This window comes from Nelumbo lutea, chromosome 1 (genome assembly GCF_056320005.1).
Source record: "Nelumbo lutea isolate HS-2025 chromosome 1, American lotus-T2T, whole genome shotgun sequence".
In the NCBI taxonomy this organism is placed as follows: Eukaryota; Viridiplantae; Streptophyta; class Magnoliopsida; order Proteales; family Nelumbonaceae; genus Nelumbo; species Nelumbo lutea.
The window spans coordinates 131,968,471-131,985,683 of NC_142684.1; the positions used below are offsets into that span (position 1 = coordinate 131,968,471).

General features: G+C 36.0%; 1 protein-coding gene and 1 long non-coding RNA gene across 3 annotated transcripts; both read right to left on the reverse strand.

Moving 5' to 3' along the window:
• Positions 1–872: 872 nt before the first annotated feature.
• LOC148877626 (putative E3 ubiquitin-protein ligase ZFP1) lies at positions 873–8,207 on the reverse strand. Of its 2 annotated transcripts, none has more exons than XM_088942246.1 (7): positions 7,888–8,207; positions 7,412–7,585; positions 2,944–3,862; positions 2,393–2,805; positions 2,178–2,267; positions 1,408–1,575; positions 873–1,289 (listed from the first exon to the last, which is right to left on the reverse strand). In XM_088942246.1, exons 3-7 carry the CDS (start codon positions 3,827–3,829, stop codon positions 1,143–1,145), a joined length of 1,704 nt encoding a protein of 567 aa, XP_088798372.1. In that variant the 5' UTR covers positions 3,830–3,862; positions 7,412–7,585; positions 7,888–8,207; the 3' UTR covers positions 873–1,142. The 2 variants fall into 2 exon arrangements, with proteins under 2 accessions (XP_088798372.1, XP_088798373.1); XM_088942247.1 differs by having other exon boundaries at positions 7,682–7,893.
• Positions 8,208–16,272: 8,065 nt separating this feature from the next.
• LOC148877627 (uncharacterized) lies at positions 16,273–17,212 on the reverse strand. Its single transcript, XR_016098299.1, has 3 exons — positions 17,009–17,212; positions 16,880–16,913; positions 16,273–16,777 (listed from the first exon to the last, which is right to left on the reverse strand). It is a non-coding gene; the product is annotated as an uncharacterized LOC148877627 (long non-coding RNA).
• Between the last annotated feature and the right edge of the window lies 1 nt (position 17,213).

Below are 17,213 nucleotides of genomic sequence, written 5' to 3' on the forward strand. Positions count from 1 at the left end.
TCCAATCCAATCCAATAAATGCTTTGGACGACCATGAAGTCTGGACTAGTCCAATTCAGTATTTCTCATTAATCCGTCCAATCTATCAAAATTGATTTTGATTTGGATGGGTTCAACCCCAAACTGATCCGTTGACACCCCTACTGATGCCCTTGATTTCTTATTTGTTCAACAAGTTTAGTCTTCGGTTGTATTTTCACTTCTTTTGCTGCATGTATTTCTCATTCTTGTAATCTGAGCATTTATTTATCAATGAAATCTGCCTATATGGCATCAGAAAAAAGTCGGTAATAGAAATTAATATGGACATGGGGATGGACGGCAGAACAGGGTGCATGTAAGGACTGGCCCTATGTGGCCAATATGGTCGAATAATGTTTATATTTATCTTCTTTGTAAAATTGATTTAATCTTGTATATTTATTATAGAGTCATAGGTTAAGTATTTGCTTCATTAGTATTAGGGTTTTGTGGGAAGAAAATCCGGGCTCTAGCGAACAAGCTTGCAAACTGCATCCATATCCATCCTTGCAACTATAGCGAAGCATTTCTTTCTACTTTCTTACAAATTATCTTTAAACAAAAACCCAAGTCTCTCATTGGCAGTGGCAGAGAGAGAGAGAGAGAGAGCGCTTAGCACCTTCAGGTCTCCCAACGGAATGATACAAGCACCAGTGCAAATTTGGTTGTTAATTTGTTAATGTAGAAGAGACCGACCTTTCAACAATCCAAAAAAATAAAAAAGACAATAATATAGCTTCCAGCAAAGCATGACATATGGTTCCTCTGTACACCAATAAAGAAATGAGAAAACATCCAAATTGCCAATATTTTGTTAAAGAAAATTCGAGGAATTAGTTAAACAACAAAAATAAAACTAATGAGATGACACCTATGCGAACTTTTCCATTATTAGTCCACTGTAGATTCATCCTGCAGTGCTTGAATGAATGTTGAATGAGTTTTTGTACAACGGGAGAGAGAGAGAGAGAGAGAGAGAGAGAGAGTTTCCCCCACATACTGAGGGATAAAGTGATAAACAATGAATAGTTTGAACAGTGAGAAAAGGTGTGAATATGTACAGAACAGGAAAAAAATAACGGAAAACATAAGATTGGGTGGGTTGGGGTCTCAACTCGCCTCTATCCATCCTTGCTATCCACAGCCAAAGCTGTAGTTTTGCATATGGGACACACATTCTTCACCAAAAGCCATTTTCTTATGCAATCTGCATGGTATTCATGACCACAGCTGAGAGTGCCAATCTTCTCCTGGTTCTCATAGTTAACCTGTAACTCCAAACAACCACAATCATACAGCATTGCTCCTTAATGTTTTGTGCAAATAACACCAGCTTAATTGTCTCATGAAGAGAAAAGCTATTTGCATGAGAAAAAATAACACTACCTGGCATATAATGCAGGTCTCAGTCTCCTGATCAGTGCTTGGTGGCTCATCCAAATTTAAATAGACTGGTGATGAAGCATGAGTTCTTGTTTTTAGTTGCCTTGTGATGATTTCCTCTGTCAATCCAGTATTGACATTACCAATCCGTTCCTCTAAGGCAAGCAGCTCCTGCAGCAATTGAATCAATTAAAAACACTTGCTCATAGATATGGAACTGAATTTTTAAATAGAATTAAATGTTTTAAAAAAGCTTATTAGCTCAAATCAAAATACAGAAGCATGACATGTAAAAAATCAAATGGAAATTAAAAGTAAACAGTTGTGGGCTTCACCAAAATGCTTCAATAGCTACAATGATGATAGACGTCCTGCATTCCTAATCCTAGGAGGTTGGGGCCTTACCAAAGGAAGAGGGCTGATAGGCCCATATATATGAGGTTATTTTTCATAGAAAATATATGTGAAGGGGTTGGGTATTATATGTTTTGGTTACCATTCCACACATGTCTAGGCCAAGGCATAAGGCAGCCAAGCATCCACCTCTCGAAAGGGGCATTCCCTAGGTTCAAGTGAGGCACATGCCTTAAAATGTGCCTTACCTGTGTGCCTTTTAAAACACTATTTCAGAGCAAGCATTTCTTAGTTCATCTTTTAAATCTAAAGAACCTCTCTTCCAGGAAACAGTGCTTTTCTTTCTATTTGATGTTATCCTAAAATGTTCACTCTGTTCCATCCTTGGTGTAAAATTTGTAATGATTTGCTCAACTTACCTCATAAGACATGTGATCTATATCCAACCTCATATCACTATGATGATCAATTAAATCCCCCAGGCCTTGAAACTCTAGTATAGCAACATCCTACATTCATGATAAGATTTGGTCAATTGCCAGTTAATATGAATAGCTCATTGGAACTGCATTAAAAGATAAGAAAGGTCAACCATGTAAACTGATATCAACATAACATGGAGAAAGCAAATTACATTATCTGAAACAATTCTAAAACGAGGTCTGTTTCCCTCTTCTGAAGCAGCCTGAGGTACTTCCCTTCTGTTAGGTCGGTATATCCTAAAGCCAGTTGGAAGGAAGGGCCTCTGAGACCTAGGCCCTGGCACAACATCATTATGAGATGGATTCAGACTGCTCTGGAGCAAGGTGCTATTCAATGGATGCACAAATGGAAGTGTTGGCAATTGATGCTGGTAACCATAATTTTGTCCTTGCATGCCTTGCATAGCTGGAGGTAGTTGGTGAGTATCATGATACTGCTGACTGTGCTGATGGTTCATAGGGGGAGGATAAAAAAGAATTGTGGAATTACTGTTGTTTGTCACCTCCTGGTATCCCTGCCCCATGGTATTTCCAATCTCTAAAGAACCACCATTGACACTCCTCCCTGTAACCAAACCATTACAATTTTTAATCTGCTCTTAAATTAACAACCTTAAGATCAACAAAAAAAATTCTTGATAAACATGACTATAATGCAAGACTCGCATTCATGAAACAAAGAAAAAAAGAATGAATTAACTACCATGCAAATAAGGTAAAGCAGGTGCACAGTTCCAGGATGAAGTGCCTCTATCTGCACCATTACTCTCAAACTGTTGTTCCACCCAAGGATTGTTGACTGGATGAAAAGGCTGAACCATGTAATTTCCTTGATGTAAATGACCATGGTTATGTGCCAAAATGGACTCCATTTGAAGGCCTGAAGGACTTGATCTGCTCCTCACACTTCTCCGAACTCCTCCTTCAGTGACTGATACAATACCATTACCTCTATACTCAGGTGGAGCGAAAGTCCCAACACCCGGTGTACCAGCAATGAGTCTGTATTGTTCATCCCATTGGTGCAGCCCTAAATTCATGGGGACACCCGATGAAGATGAACTTGAGCTTGTTGACCCATTAATATGTTGGTTGTTCCCTGGAACCCCTTCTGCATTTTTTCTCTTGGATGAACCTCTTGCACCAATCATGAAGTGACTAGTCCTTTCATATTCATCCAAACCAACTCCGTTTATTCCATGATTACTGGAAGAAGGCAACTGATCAGCAGAACCATGATTTAGTCGAACAGGGAACACTCGGTTACTAGATGAAGGTATCATGTAAGGATTGTAGAAGTTGGATGTCGCTGAGCCACCAAAATCAAGGTTTGCAACAGGGTTATGAAAATGATGACTGCTATATTGGGTCCCATAGAATATACTATTATCGTGATGGTCTGGCAAATGATGAGGATCAAGATTACTTGTATTCCCAGAAGCTGACAAAACTGGATGGATATTAGGGTGCGCAAAATGGGAAATGCTCCCCACAAGAATGCATGGCTCAGGTGGGACATGGCCCTGGCCTTGTTGATCCATTTCCAAATCAAGCATCTGGCTTGTGCATAGCATATTTCTTTGGCCCATCTTTGTTGGATAATTTATGGTACCAAATGATATCTGCATTGAATCACAGATGTAATAATAAGAACTGCAATCAACATATGCAATTAAAAATAAACAATGCCTTAATAGTTGACATTGTAATTCAGTACACAGTGACAACGATGTTATTCCTTGCCTATCATTTGTGTGGATAGGCATATAAGATGAGATATGGTTCCTTGACTTTGGTTTTTTCCCTATTTGGTAAGCTAACGAATATAAACTCCAACTTCAGAATTCATATAAATGAGAATATGGGATACACTTTGCATGGCAAAGAAGCCATGGAAATAAATGCTGAGGAAATTCAGTGCCCACCCAACATGAGCAACATGGTCCGGGTAATAAATTTGCACACAATTTACCTTTTTTTTTATCTATTCTATGCAACCCGGTACCATTGCAGATTCCTGTTGCATCTCTATTTAACAAATGTATCATCTAAATACATATATCTTTCATTTAAATGCATATATCCTTCATTCAGAGTATAGATCAAGAGAAAACTTAATTTGGCATATTTCCAAACAGTATTGCTGACATTTTCCTGAAGACATCCATGTCATAATAGCATAAAATATTTGTAATTAAAAACAGAAAGAAATTTAAAATTAATAAAAAACTCCAAGAGATACTAGATAGCATCTACAGTAACCAATCACAAAACTTATATATCATTAGATATTTAATAGAGGATATCTTCCATGTTATCCTGATTTCTGACATTCAAAAGTTACCAAAGGGAGTGATCTATAATTCCTTTTTCTTTTAATGAATAAAAAAAGTACTTTGATGGAAGTACCAGTGGAAAACCATGTCCAGGAGGTATTGAAGTGCTTTCTAACCACACTGTGCATCATTTGGGCTTGTAGCATTACAATTGAGGATGTGAAAGCAACAAGATCTGTAGTAGACTTTCTTACAGGTTCAAGAATATCTAAAATAATTGAGCCCTCCATATCTATTAGCCTTGGCGATTCAGCAAATGCTATTACGTAATCCAGGCATGCAGTTTGAGCCTTGGAGACTCATTCATTACTTGAATGAGATCAGAGACAAATACCAAGTTACAACATGGTATCCAAATCTCAAAAAGACTTAAGAGTAGACCCATTAGTTTCAAAGTGTCCTAGTAATACTGACTAAATGTTAGATTTCTTTTGAACATGAGAGCAATCATTAAGGACCTCTTTTCAGCCAAGAGCACCTAATAGCATTAGAAGAATATCCTTCAATTCCATGGTTTGAAACAATCATTCTACATATACTAAAGTTTCAGTAATTAAATGGTTCCTATAATTTGCTACTCAAAAATAAATAAATGCTTCCTACAAATAAAAAGCCACCAAAGATTAGCAACTGATGATCCAAGTTGACAATTTTAGATATAACATAACTACAGAGTTGACAAGGAGGAAAGCAAAGAATGTGAAATAAAATTCAATTTGAATTCAGTAATGCTAACTCAGCCACCCATGACGTGGAAGGCACATGGAGGGCCTCACTGACCTATCTTATTGGAAGTATCAAAGTTATCCGGTAATGTAAGGTAAAGGGGCATCCAGATCTAAAGTTAAGGATGGAAAAGTTTGCCATGAATAACAGAGTTAATGTGACATTTATTAATGGCAACAATGTAACACAAAACTTCTGGCAGTAATCATTCTTTTGGTAGTATGGCAGTAATCAATTAGTCAATAGTACTAAATAGAAGGATGACAAAACTCAAGACTCAAGAATCATATTTACCAATGTTAAAATTATGAGAATAATCAATTAGAACACCATCACATGTTATGATCAGAACTGTCTTCAAGAGATGAGGGAGAGAATGAGCAGACAAAGAAAATGAGGAAAAAGAATAATTCAAAATATTACTGATATGGCAACTCCAGTTACGAATGGCACAAGGTAAGGAGATATCACAATGTAACAAGAACTATGTGTTGTGATAAAATAAATGTTTTGAAAACTGGATGGAAGATTCAGTATGAAAAACAAAGTAGAATGCAGTGATGGATACGTATAAGGAAATGAAGGTAAAGCAACTCACATAACCATACTTACAGCAGAATAAATTTTTGAAAGTAACATAGAGAGAGGGATGTAAAGGATGAAGACAAAGAGATGTTGCAAAATCTATGATAACTTTGTTACTCTGATTCTGATATGGTAGGCAAACATAAATCCTGGCATAAGAAGGTTGGCCCCACCAGAGATAAGGATAACAAAGAAACAATGGATCAAAATTCTTATGCACAGTGAAATGAAATTCCTGAAGGATGTAAAGGAGGACAAGACCTGGTGGAACTATGAAATAGACTTTTTTGAGAAAGGATAACTTCATTAAAAAAGAAGGACAACAAACAAAAGGTAAACAAGGGGTGTATAAATAGAAAGAAGCACCCGCAGATCTAACTGGGCATATATCCGTTGCTGTACATTTGATCCCTGAGAGCCCCGGCTTTGGCAAGGTTGTCAGCTAAAACAATGCAATTTCTAGGGGTCCAAAAACAATTAACATTGCAAGAGAGCTACTAATTTGGCATTTATGCGTTGCTGTACTTCAGCAAGATAATGAGCCCAAATCCAAGGCCCTGAGTTCTTACCAGCCGACCATTTGATAGTATTCGCCAAGCATAATACAAAATTTACAGGACATTGGAATGATAAATGCAACTCTAGTTGCTGATCAGAAAAAAAAATAATGCATGCAAACTCTATTCCAACAGAAAGATGTAGATCCTTCATTATAATCCTTGGCTTTGCAAGTATGAAGTAGATGCAATGAAGAATTTGGCGAACCACTCCAAGGGTAATAAAACTCAGAAGTTACATTTAACACAAAACCGTCTAACAGGACATAAGTTTAACAAAATAAATTAACAAGAAAGACTTCAAATATCTACTAAGAGTTATTACAGACAAATCACACAATAAAGAATAAGATCTAAAAAAAAGAAATAGGATACATACTCTTCCTTTTTTTCCCCTACTTCTAACTATTTGGGCGTACTAAAACCTGTGAAACACGATTTGAGGAAGAACCGGCCTTTTAGAACTTTAAATAAAAGAGTTGAAAGCCATTTCCGGACAAAACGTGTATGTAAAACTAGAAGTAAATGAACGGGAGCCAACAACGATGTTCATCGGAGTGTGTCCATAATCCATAAAAAATATTAGAAAAAAAAAAACCAAACTCATACCAAGAAGTAAAAAAGGAAAACAATTTTGCTATAGTAGACAAACTAGAAAGAGGGCGCTCAAACGGCAAACATTAACAGAGAATGATGAAAGTGAAAAAAAAAAAAAAAATCCTCAGAAGACTCGCGTTGGCCGTTGAGACTTGAGAGCAATCAGCAAGAGAAACGTATACTTTTAAAAAGGGGGTGAGAAAGTGGACGGAAAGGCTATTTTCCCCGCTTCTTTTTCCTTTTCATTTTTCTTTTTGGCAGTAACCATGATGTTGTTAGAGGATTTGTAAGTAATCTGATCCGACCAAAAGAAAACGCATATACTAACAAAACTGTAGAAACAGAAACGCTAAAAAGGGGAAAAAAATACCTTTTATCATCAATGAGTCCTTGATCAAACCCCTATCTTCTGTATCAACAAATGCAACTCTCCGATCCTCAAATAACAGCAGATATCAGAATAAATTAGATCTCCCTCCACTCCTAACCGACGATTCAATTCCCCAAAGAGATAATATTTAACCAAGAAATTCAACAAACCAACCTGAAGAAGAAAAAGAAAATGAATGATCAATCCCGAACATGGAGGGCATTGACGCAAAACACGACAAAAACCAGGAAAGGAAAAAAATAAACCCACAGAATTTCAAAAACTCATCAACATGAATCGTCCTAAATCGATGGAAAAAATCAAGAAAAAACCGGAAAAACTCTGAGCGATTTGGGAATCAGAAAGGAAAGAAGATAGAGAGGAAGAGAGAAAGAGCTCTAGAAATTCGTTTTTATTTAAAGAACAAAAACAAGAAATGGTGAGAGAGACAAGACGGGATGAAGAAAAAAACTAACCACAGCGACGGTTGATCAGACCGACGTGCGCATTTTCGTGTTCCGCAAATTTACAGAGATATCTTCTAGCAATATCTATGTCTTCCTTTTACAGGTCCGAATGGAGAGAGAGAGAGAGAGAGAGAATATTGGGCCAGGAAGAAACCTTGTAATAAAGCAACAACTCTCTTAATCTAAACTTTTCATTTCTAATTTTCCCTTGTAATTTAGTTCTAATTTATAATTAGTGTCTATTTTTCCTTTAGTTAATGAATCTTTAATCCTTCATTAAAAAAAACAATAATAATTGGGAAAGATAGCAGTTTCCAATCATGAAATCTGATGGACTTTGGACCACATGGGGCATTACATTACTAATCCATACCTGTTCTAATCTTGTGGGAGTCCAATGGGTCGTGGACACGCCTAATTACCTTGTCCCGTCAGCCCCTCATACAATAGTCCATTGGGCCCAGGGCAATGGACCAAGCCGCAGGTGAGTTCACATCAGCCCCATAAAGGAATTCGGCTTTGATCAATGCAAAGTCCCTTCGAGCAACTTTTACAGCCTTGCATTCAGAATATCTGTGTTACTTGATGGAAAGATATTATTGCAAAAGGAGGTTGGAACGGTGTGAGTACGGACCAATTTTCTTAAAAGAGGCGCCTCACAGCACATCCCAGCCGTAATATTGACAATATCTCCCATGATGATTACAAGAAGTAACAACACATCATGGAGATTTTCCCAATTCACGGTTGCCGCAGGTCCAATCTCTTATAAATAATTTCAGTTATGGCATTGAATTCAATCAAGCCCATAGTTGGAAATTCCATCCAGCTCCGATTCAGCCATTCAGAGTTCACGACAATGTTTTTAAAACTTACTTGGAAGTCCGGAATTAGAATCATTCTGGCTACTAGCTTCCAGATGGATGGTTTGATTGTCCAATTCGTATGAATGGCATGTTCTGGCAAAAAGAATTAAAAGTTAAATAAAAATAATTAAAATAAAAAATGGTAAAAAACTATTGAACATGGTCAATGGTCACCCGGGCTAACAGGTCGTTGATCAATTCAACATTTTTTGGTTAAAGACCAGGTTTGTGGTAAAACGGAACCAATTGCCTGGATGGTTTTTGGTCCAAATGGTCTGATCGCTCGAGTGAACGGCAATTCGAAAACATTGATTTAGGATGTCAATTAGGGCGTTTTCTGAATTTTTTAGATGGGGAAAAGTTGATCAATGGAATTGTGATTTCTATTTACCAAAATATTCATACTTTATTTTTTCAAATTTATGTAGAATTCATAGAAAATAACTTTTTCAATTAAGGGAAAAGTTATAACAATTGAATGAAACAAAATTGTCATTTTTAATAATGGTTTTTTATGACTAATACCGCCATTGTCATATTTACCTAAAAAATAAAAGAATATGGTAAATACACTTAACTTGATAATGGTCAATCATTAGTCATAATTGAAGCTGAATTGGTTGGTTAGGATTCCATATTCCCTCATTTTTTTTATTATCTAATTTTTATCTAATTTCAATCATTATAGTAAGGACCATTGCCATATATAATGTTTTGCTGTGTTTGGTATAGCATAATATTAAGATGTAATTAGTTCATTTCACTAACCTCATTTGTGGTAAAGACAAACAAAAATGTGATCAATCAATTATAAATAGGTTAATGATGTAATTTTTAAAATTTGATTTATTTAGCTAGAACCAATGAATTCATGCTTAGAGAATCTGGCAATCATGATCACCACTATTTTCAAGTCCCACACAATAAGGGGATTTACGAAAATGTTCCAAACATCAGAGCGAACCTGATGGCTTTGATTCCGTTGAATTTTAATCTCATTAGAGATTAAATTCAATGGGATTTGATTGATCAATTATATGGAAAATACATTTGTACACATGTCTTGAATAATAACATTTTTTCTTATTAAAATCAGTTTTTAACTTGTCTCACATTGGAAAATTATAAAACTTGTTTTGAGTTTTTAAATAGGATCTTATTTTCACTTCTTAGATATAAAGAGAAGAGTATAGAGGCTTGCTATTGTGCAACGTGCGCGTGTGTGCGGCGCAATGAGGTGCACACACACACCTGTGTGACTCACGAAGGGTGGCTTTGACTTTTGGTGTGAGGCTGACTGTTGATGTTTTCAATGGCCACAAGTCGATCAGGTGTGATCAAGAGGCACCATTCAAAATTAGCAGTCATTAATTGTTAACTACCTTTAAGAGTCACAGAAAATGGTGATTGTTCAAGGAGCAGTTTCTGAACTAACACCTTCTTCTGCTCCATGATTCTTCCGAAATTATTTAAGGAGTGTAAATCAAGCAATTGCACACAAATTTTGAAAATCACTCTTGTCTCTTTCAGTCCGATCTGCTACTATCTCATAGAAGGTTTCTTTAGAGACTCTTCAACTTTGCTAGTTGCAAATTCTCGCCTAAGACTGTTACATTTTGGGAATGGATTTTCTTATAATCCAACAACAAATTGGAAGGAACTAAGTGGAAACAAATAATGTAAAAAGACAGTCAAACACATCTTAGAGCTTCTCTTCCAAATTTCAATGACCCTAATTCTTAACAAATTCAACTGAAAAAAAAAAGAAATATTGATGGATTGCAATGTTGTGATATATTCAAAGTCTCAGTCTCAAATGGGACGAAACAAAACCGAAAGTCTCTGACGGGACGAAACAAAACCGAAGTCCCATGGGGTCATATATGCTGTGAATGACATTTTAGGGCAAAAGGAGGTAGGGTCCACCCACAAACTGCTCACACCGTTCGCACAGTCCTATATATGGAGATATTTTCAATGGACGGCCATGACTAGCCGTGGCTCTCCAAAGTGGGCCTTACATGAATATAAGTTATGTTTGGTGGAAATTTTGGAGAGATTAAATGGGGGTCGGTCTACGGGTGCAGATAGATTGGATCATGATAAGAATTTCGATTTTATATTTTTGGATTCAGATCGTCTTATATTGGATCTTTAGATCAGATGTTAGGATCTAGTCAGAAATTGGATAAATTTGGATCCCCCCAATTCAAGGATGATCCAACCCAATATATATGTTATTTATTGTATTTATTTATATAAATATAACACATATACACATATATATGCAATGTTTTAAAAAATGACTTGGAATTGAAACTGATTATGCGCAATCCGGCCAGTCTTAGCTGTCAACGACCTTGCTTCTGAACTGAATATCAGGGAACCTGAAACGGAGGAGATGAGGAAGCTCCGGGGGGAATCCGGTGTAAAGGCTCCGAAGCTTAAGTTAGAATCTTTCAAAGGCAAGATAAAACCAGATAGCGCAAAGTTTGCATACCTCCTCTTTGGGGGAGTGGAAAGCCTTTTATAACCACCTCGCGCACTCACTCCTAGACTCCCGTCAGGTTGGGAATGAGTATTTCCGTGCTTCTGCCAGTTCGGATGTCCTCACCTCTGCTGGGGCAGAACCGTCACTGCTCTTTTTGTCAGAGCCGTCTCTGTAACTGGAGGTAGCAGTGACAAGTGACGGTGGCAGGCGGCCGTTTGTAGTGCGGCCGTCAAGCATCAGATCCCAAGTCAGTCGGGTGCGCCGCCCCTGGATACGGACTCCTTCGGTGTCAGGTACGGTGTGGTTCGTCCAGTTCAACGCTCTGGAAGCAAAGTGCCTGGAGCAGTGCGTGAGGCGGTCTTGAGTTCGGATAAGGGGGGAGGTTCCAAACTGTCATAAGATGGGCCAGTTCGGGTCTCCGCTTCATGTGACGGGGCCAAAGGGAGAGTTCGGGCTCCTCATAGGGAGTTCGAGCTCTAAGTAGGGAGTTCGGGCATCTTGTAGGGAGTTCGGACCGCTGGTCTCTTCTCTTTGGTGTTTGCACCCTCGGTACGCTGTTTTAAGTGTCGAGCTACTTGTTTTTTGCCACATGGCGTGATTTGTGAGGTCGGGCCAAATCTTCCTTAATCAGAAACCATTTTGGCCATCGGTTTTCAAGTCGATGATTCGATTGTTCAATCTGAATAGACGGCCCATTCTGACAAAATAAATTAAAAAATTAAAATTTAAAAATGGCCAAAAATCGTTGAATGGGTTGACAGTTCGACTATCCGAATCAATGGGCTATTGACTGATTCAACGGTTTTTAGCCAGGGACCGAGTTTGGCATAAAACTGAACAGATTGCCTGGATGATTCCTAGGCCAAACAGTCCGACCCTCCGAGTCAAGGTTCGAAAACCATGTATATATGTTATAATTATTTATAAATATATTATTTATATTGTATTTTTGTAAATTTGTTATATTATTTATTTTTTATAAAAAAACACATATATATGTATATATATATGATGAAAATAGTTGAAAAGATATTTGTAGTTTTTGTTTTCTTTATTTAAATTGTTATATTTTATTTTTCTTGTAATAATTTATTATTTAAAAAAATCAAATTAGATCTGATCTGATCTGAAAATCCAACTTCCTCATTAGATTCGAATTCAGATCTATGTTTATCAAATCCAATTGGATCTTCAGATCAGGTCAGACCTACAATTAGCATTGTCGGATCATATTCATATATACCCTGATTCAAATCCAATATATTTGAACCCAGTCCGGTCCATTTGCATCCCTTCTAGTCGATCATTTCTAGCACTTCAATTTCTTTGAATAGCATATCAAAGCACTTCAAAGCAGTTAATTCTTCACCTCAGTTCCCAAAGAGGCCCTAATAGCTATTTAAGCGGTCTTTTAGGGCCTGTTTGGGAGGGATTTTGCGTTATAGGTGAATTCTATTGATTGAGTCATGGACCCTATGGTCATTTAGCAATTTTATTCCAGAGAAGCTACCAAGAGTAGCTTCAGTTTACGTGTTATTTCTTATGTTCGAAACAATAGTTTTCAAAATTGGACCAAAAAAACTAGGAACCAATCAAGTAACCAATTTCATTTTGCCCCAAAACCGCTTTTTGGCTAAAAACTATTGATTTGGTCAGCGACCTGTTGACCCAAGTAATTGAATTGTTGAACCATCGACCTGGGCAACGGTTTTTTGTTGTTTTTTATTTCTTAATTTTTTATTTTTTCAAGTTAGATCAGGTCGTCCATTCAAACTGGATGGTCAAGCGTTCAACCCAGGAATCGATCTCCAAAACGGTTCCTTGTCCGGTCCGATTTTAAAAACCTTGTTCGAAATGAAAATATTGGCTTTCCAAACTTTCACCAAATACAAATTTTATGAATTATGTGGATCCAGCTTGGAATGTGTGAAGTGGCATCATGACACAATGTTTTCAACCCGTCGCTAACCTAGCCTATTGAATCGTTCGAACCGTCACCCGACCAAAATTCCGGGTCCAGTTTAGTCAAGACCCGCCAGACGGTAAAAAACCGTTGACTCGGTCAAGAACCGTTCGACCTGGCCAATTCAACCCGATGGTCGGATCGTAGGTTGCACATTAAATACATGCAAACTTTCAGAGGCCATAACTTTGCACTCCGATGTCCAATTGGAGTGATTTTTTTTTTGGTAACTTTTCGAGATCTATGTGTCATAAGGAGCCGTAGGTGCCTTGCCTTGCTATTTTCACAGAAAAAAAAAACCCTTTTTTGGCCTCAAATTGCACTTTTTAATATTTTTATAAATAAAAAATTAAAAACTGAATTAAAAAACATATATTAAATATAAAATAATACATATAACATATCTGAAACATATTTATACATTATTTATTACTAATATATATATATAGTTAACACATATATATGCTGGCATGGTATGATCTAAACCGTTCAACCCAGCTAGTCGAACCGATGACCCACGACCCAGAGGAAAAATCGGTTCGGCCTCCTGGTCAGTTTTTAAAACATTATCCCGAAAACCCTCCCAAACAGACTTGTTGAGCCAGATGTGTTTAGCGAGGTGTCCGTTCAAGAGGGCTTTCTACAATGGTTTCCGGCATTGCAAGGTAAGTCTCACAGAAAATCCAAAAAATGAAAAAATTAACTCTCCAATGAAATTAGTTTTGATAGCTTCTAAAAATTTTAAAAAATGGCTCCGTCAAATGGTCAATACAGCTCAATTAATGCTGAAGCCCTTCAAAACAGGCCATAAGTCTTCTCAATGTAGCCCCTATTTGGTTGTTTTCCCTACGTCTTCATCTACATAACTGGCTAGATTTGTGTCTGTCAAATGCAAATTGAATCAAGCTAAACTGAACTCTTGAGAGTGAGTGTTCAAGGTAAAAAAAAGGAAGAGAATTTGTGCGCGCGCCACTGTGCCGTACGTTTAATCCAACTCGAACCAATAGTATTGAGATGGGCTGCACTGGGTTAGTTTCAACCCAGCTTGGTCAGGTTGTGAACCCAAATACATTCCCTAACATACAAGACTACAAGAGAAGACAGGAAGAAAGATAATCTCTTTCTTGACACGTGGAAAAACCTACTGGCCCGAATAGCACCAAATGGAAGAGCAAACAAGTATACCTTACCAATTCAGCTGAAACATGTAAGATCTTTCTTGTCCGAAGTCCAAGCATCAACCAGAAAAATGCCATGTTTGGTATTTTACTAAAATAAGTTTGGAATCTTGTTAAAGCCCAACTGTTGAGCATGGGTTTTATTTATCTGTAAAATTGAAGATGGATTTCTATGGCATTTTTAATTAAATGTTGTTCATCTAAGTTCAATTCAAGTATTATTTTTTTTGGGTTATGTCTAGATTATTTGATCACAATCAAAGTTGTGCTATAGTGAGAGTGACCAATTTTCTATTCTCTATATGAATTTGTATATATATTTTTTTGTATCTTAATGCTAATTTTTATTTATTTTTTGGAAAAGATTTTCTATTAAATTTTATTGGTTTATTATTATTTTTAGGTAAAATTATAAAAAAATAAATCCTCTTATAACAATTCTATAAACCACCTTTGTGTTTTAATCCTAACAAAAGTCTTCTCTATGGCTGCATTTGGATGCGATGTAAATCAAGAACCGATGTAAAATTTACATCGGTTCGGTTTTGTATGCATTTAGAAAGAGGGTATAATTATTATAGACGTAAAACTACACTCCGGTTCAGTTTTGCGTGCATTTGGATGGAGTGCAGTTTTACATCAATAATCGATGTAAATCTGCATCAGCTCTAAAGTTTTACATCGGTAATCGATGTAAAAACTACATCAATTTTATCGATGTAAAACTTTACACTCTTCCACCCATCACTATTTTCAAAAAAGCAATAGTCACTTTTTGGTTCATTGTAAAACGTCATCAGTGTATTTTTACATTGAGTCCAAACGTAGCCTATAGTTTTGAGGAAAAAAAGTGCAAATGCCTCCTTTTCCTTTGCTCTTCGATAATAAAGACATTAAAACTATCAAAATACCCTTATCATTGCTAATGCAATATCATACATAATTTAAAGTTTCAACTTTGCCCTCCACTAATCTATTTATAGACAATGTAAAATGGCTGATGTGAAGTAAAATTAATGCAGTACATCAACATGTTTTATTTGGAATGCTAACTAAAGGAAAGTATTTGCACCTTTTTTTATCAAAACAATAGGGGAGGTTTTTGTTAATGTCAAAACACTGGGAAATTTCATAGGATTGTTAGAAAACCCAATGAAGCTTTTATAATTTTCCTTATCTTTAACTGAAATTTAAATTGATTTTAAAATAATTAAACTATGTATAAAACTAATGGTTTTATTAATTTTTGAAATTAGTAAAAATTAAATTCATTTAAGTATATAAAGTTTTTATTAAATTTAAAATCCTTGTGAAATTCAATTAACTATATAATCTTTTATTTTTTTAGTGAAACTTAAGTTGGTTTTGAATTAATAAAATTCAACTATAAAACTAATAATTATTAGATAATTTTTTGTATTAGTTTTATATTAATTTTAAATTGATATTCGTTTTTAATTTATCTTATTATTTTTATTAATTAAATTATTTTTATTATATTAATATAAATATATATATATAATTAAATTGAATTGAAATGGAATAAATAAAGTTTATAAATTTTATGCAATTTAATGGAATAATGGAGATGAGAGAGATTAGGGGCATGAGGTATTGGATTAGCATAATTAATGAGGATAGATTATTAAAAGAGTTAATGGAGAGAGAGAAGGAGAGAGAGCTAATGGTGTTTTAATGAGGAGTGTCAAAACTCTTAAAAGTGATTGATCACTTAAGTTATTTTATACAATTTTAAAATTAAAAAAATAAAAAAAAAAGAAAAAAGATGCCTTTGAGAAGAAATCAGAAAAGAGATAAGTGACTTTCAAAATAAACCATAGTGCAAGAAAGTGCCAGCTTGGCACATTATATTTTAAATCCTAAAACCAGCGTGGAAAAGGCATTTGGTCTCATGCATTCATCTAATCAGGAAAGAGAATTTTTTTTTTTTCTCAGTTTAATGCCTTCTTCACATCTCACATGATCTCCACTTGATCCACTTCTAATGTGCCTAAGCAAATAGAATTGAATATTCCATGACCTCAAATATTCAACTTGTTGCTCATGTTTATTTATTTTTTAGATTAAAAAAAACAAATAAATTAAGACAAGTGATATATGGGGCAAACCGGGCCAATGATTGACGGGATACAACATACAAGTTTGTAATCATGATAATCTCCTATCAAATGAACGGTTGGGATTTGCTGGCAACTCCATGCATTTCCCTAAAGATAGCAGCTTCATGTTAGAAAAGGAATATTTGTCCATCTAAAGCAGCTCTCCCATCTTATAAAAGGAATATTTGTATATGAAGTTTTCTTTTTGGCTGTGGCGGGTAGGCTTTTTCTTGGCAAATCAAAACCAGCCATGCATGTTGCCCATGCTTCTCTACAGCTTGCTGAATAGAAATCAAAATTTAACAAGATTGATGGCATTAATGGAGATATTAACAACTTCCTAGGAATACTAGTAGTTAGGTTTTGCAAACTCCAGTTGTTACCTGGATGTTGTTGACGAAGCAAGGTCCCAATAGGCTAATAAAACATTCAAACATGAAAATTATGTAAAAGTGAATCAAATTCCACAACAAAATTTTAAATAGAAAATTCGGTGCCAATGAGGATACCACCTTTTTAAGGTACCACTTTTAATTTTAACAGCAGGTAGAGATTCCCCAAAACACCAATAATACATTGTGTCCTCTGGGGGCACCTTCGTTGAATCAGGATAGGTTTGGTTGCATGCTAGCCCACCCAATCCACATTGAAATTCTATGCTAGCAGCTACCCTGTTTCTTCTGATAGAAGGCCATCGACAGGAGCTCACAAGAAGAC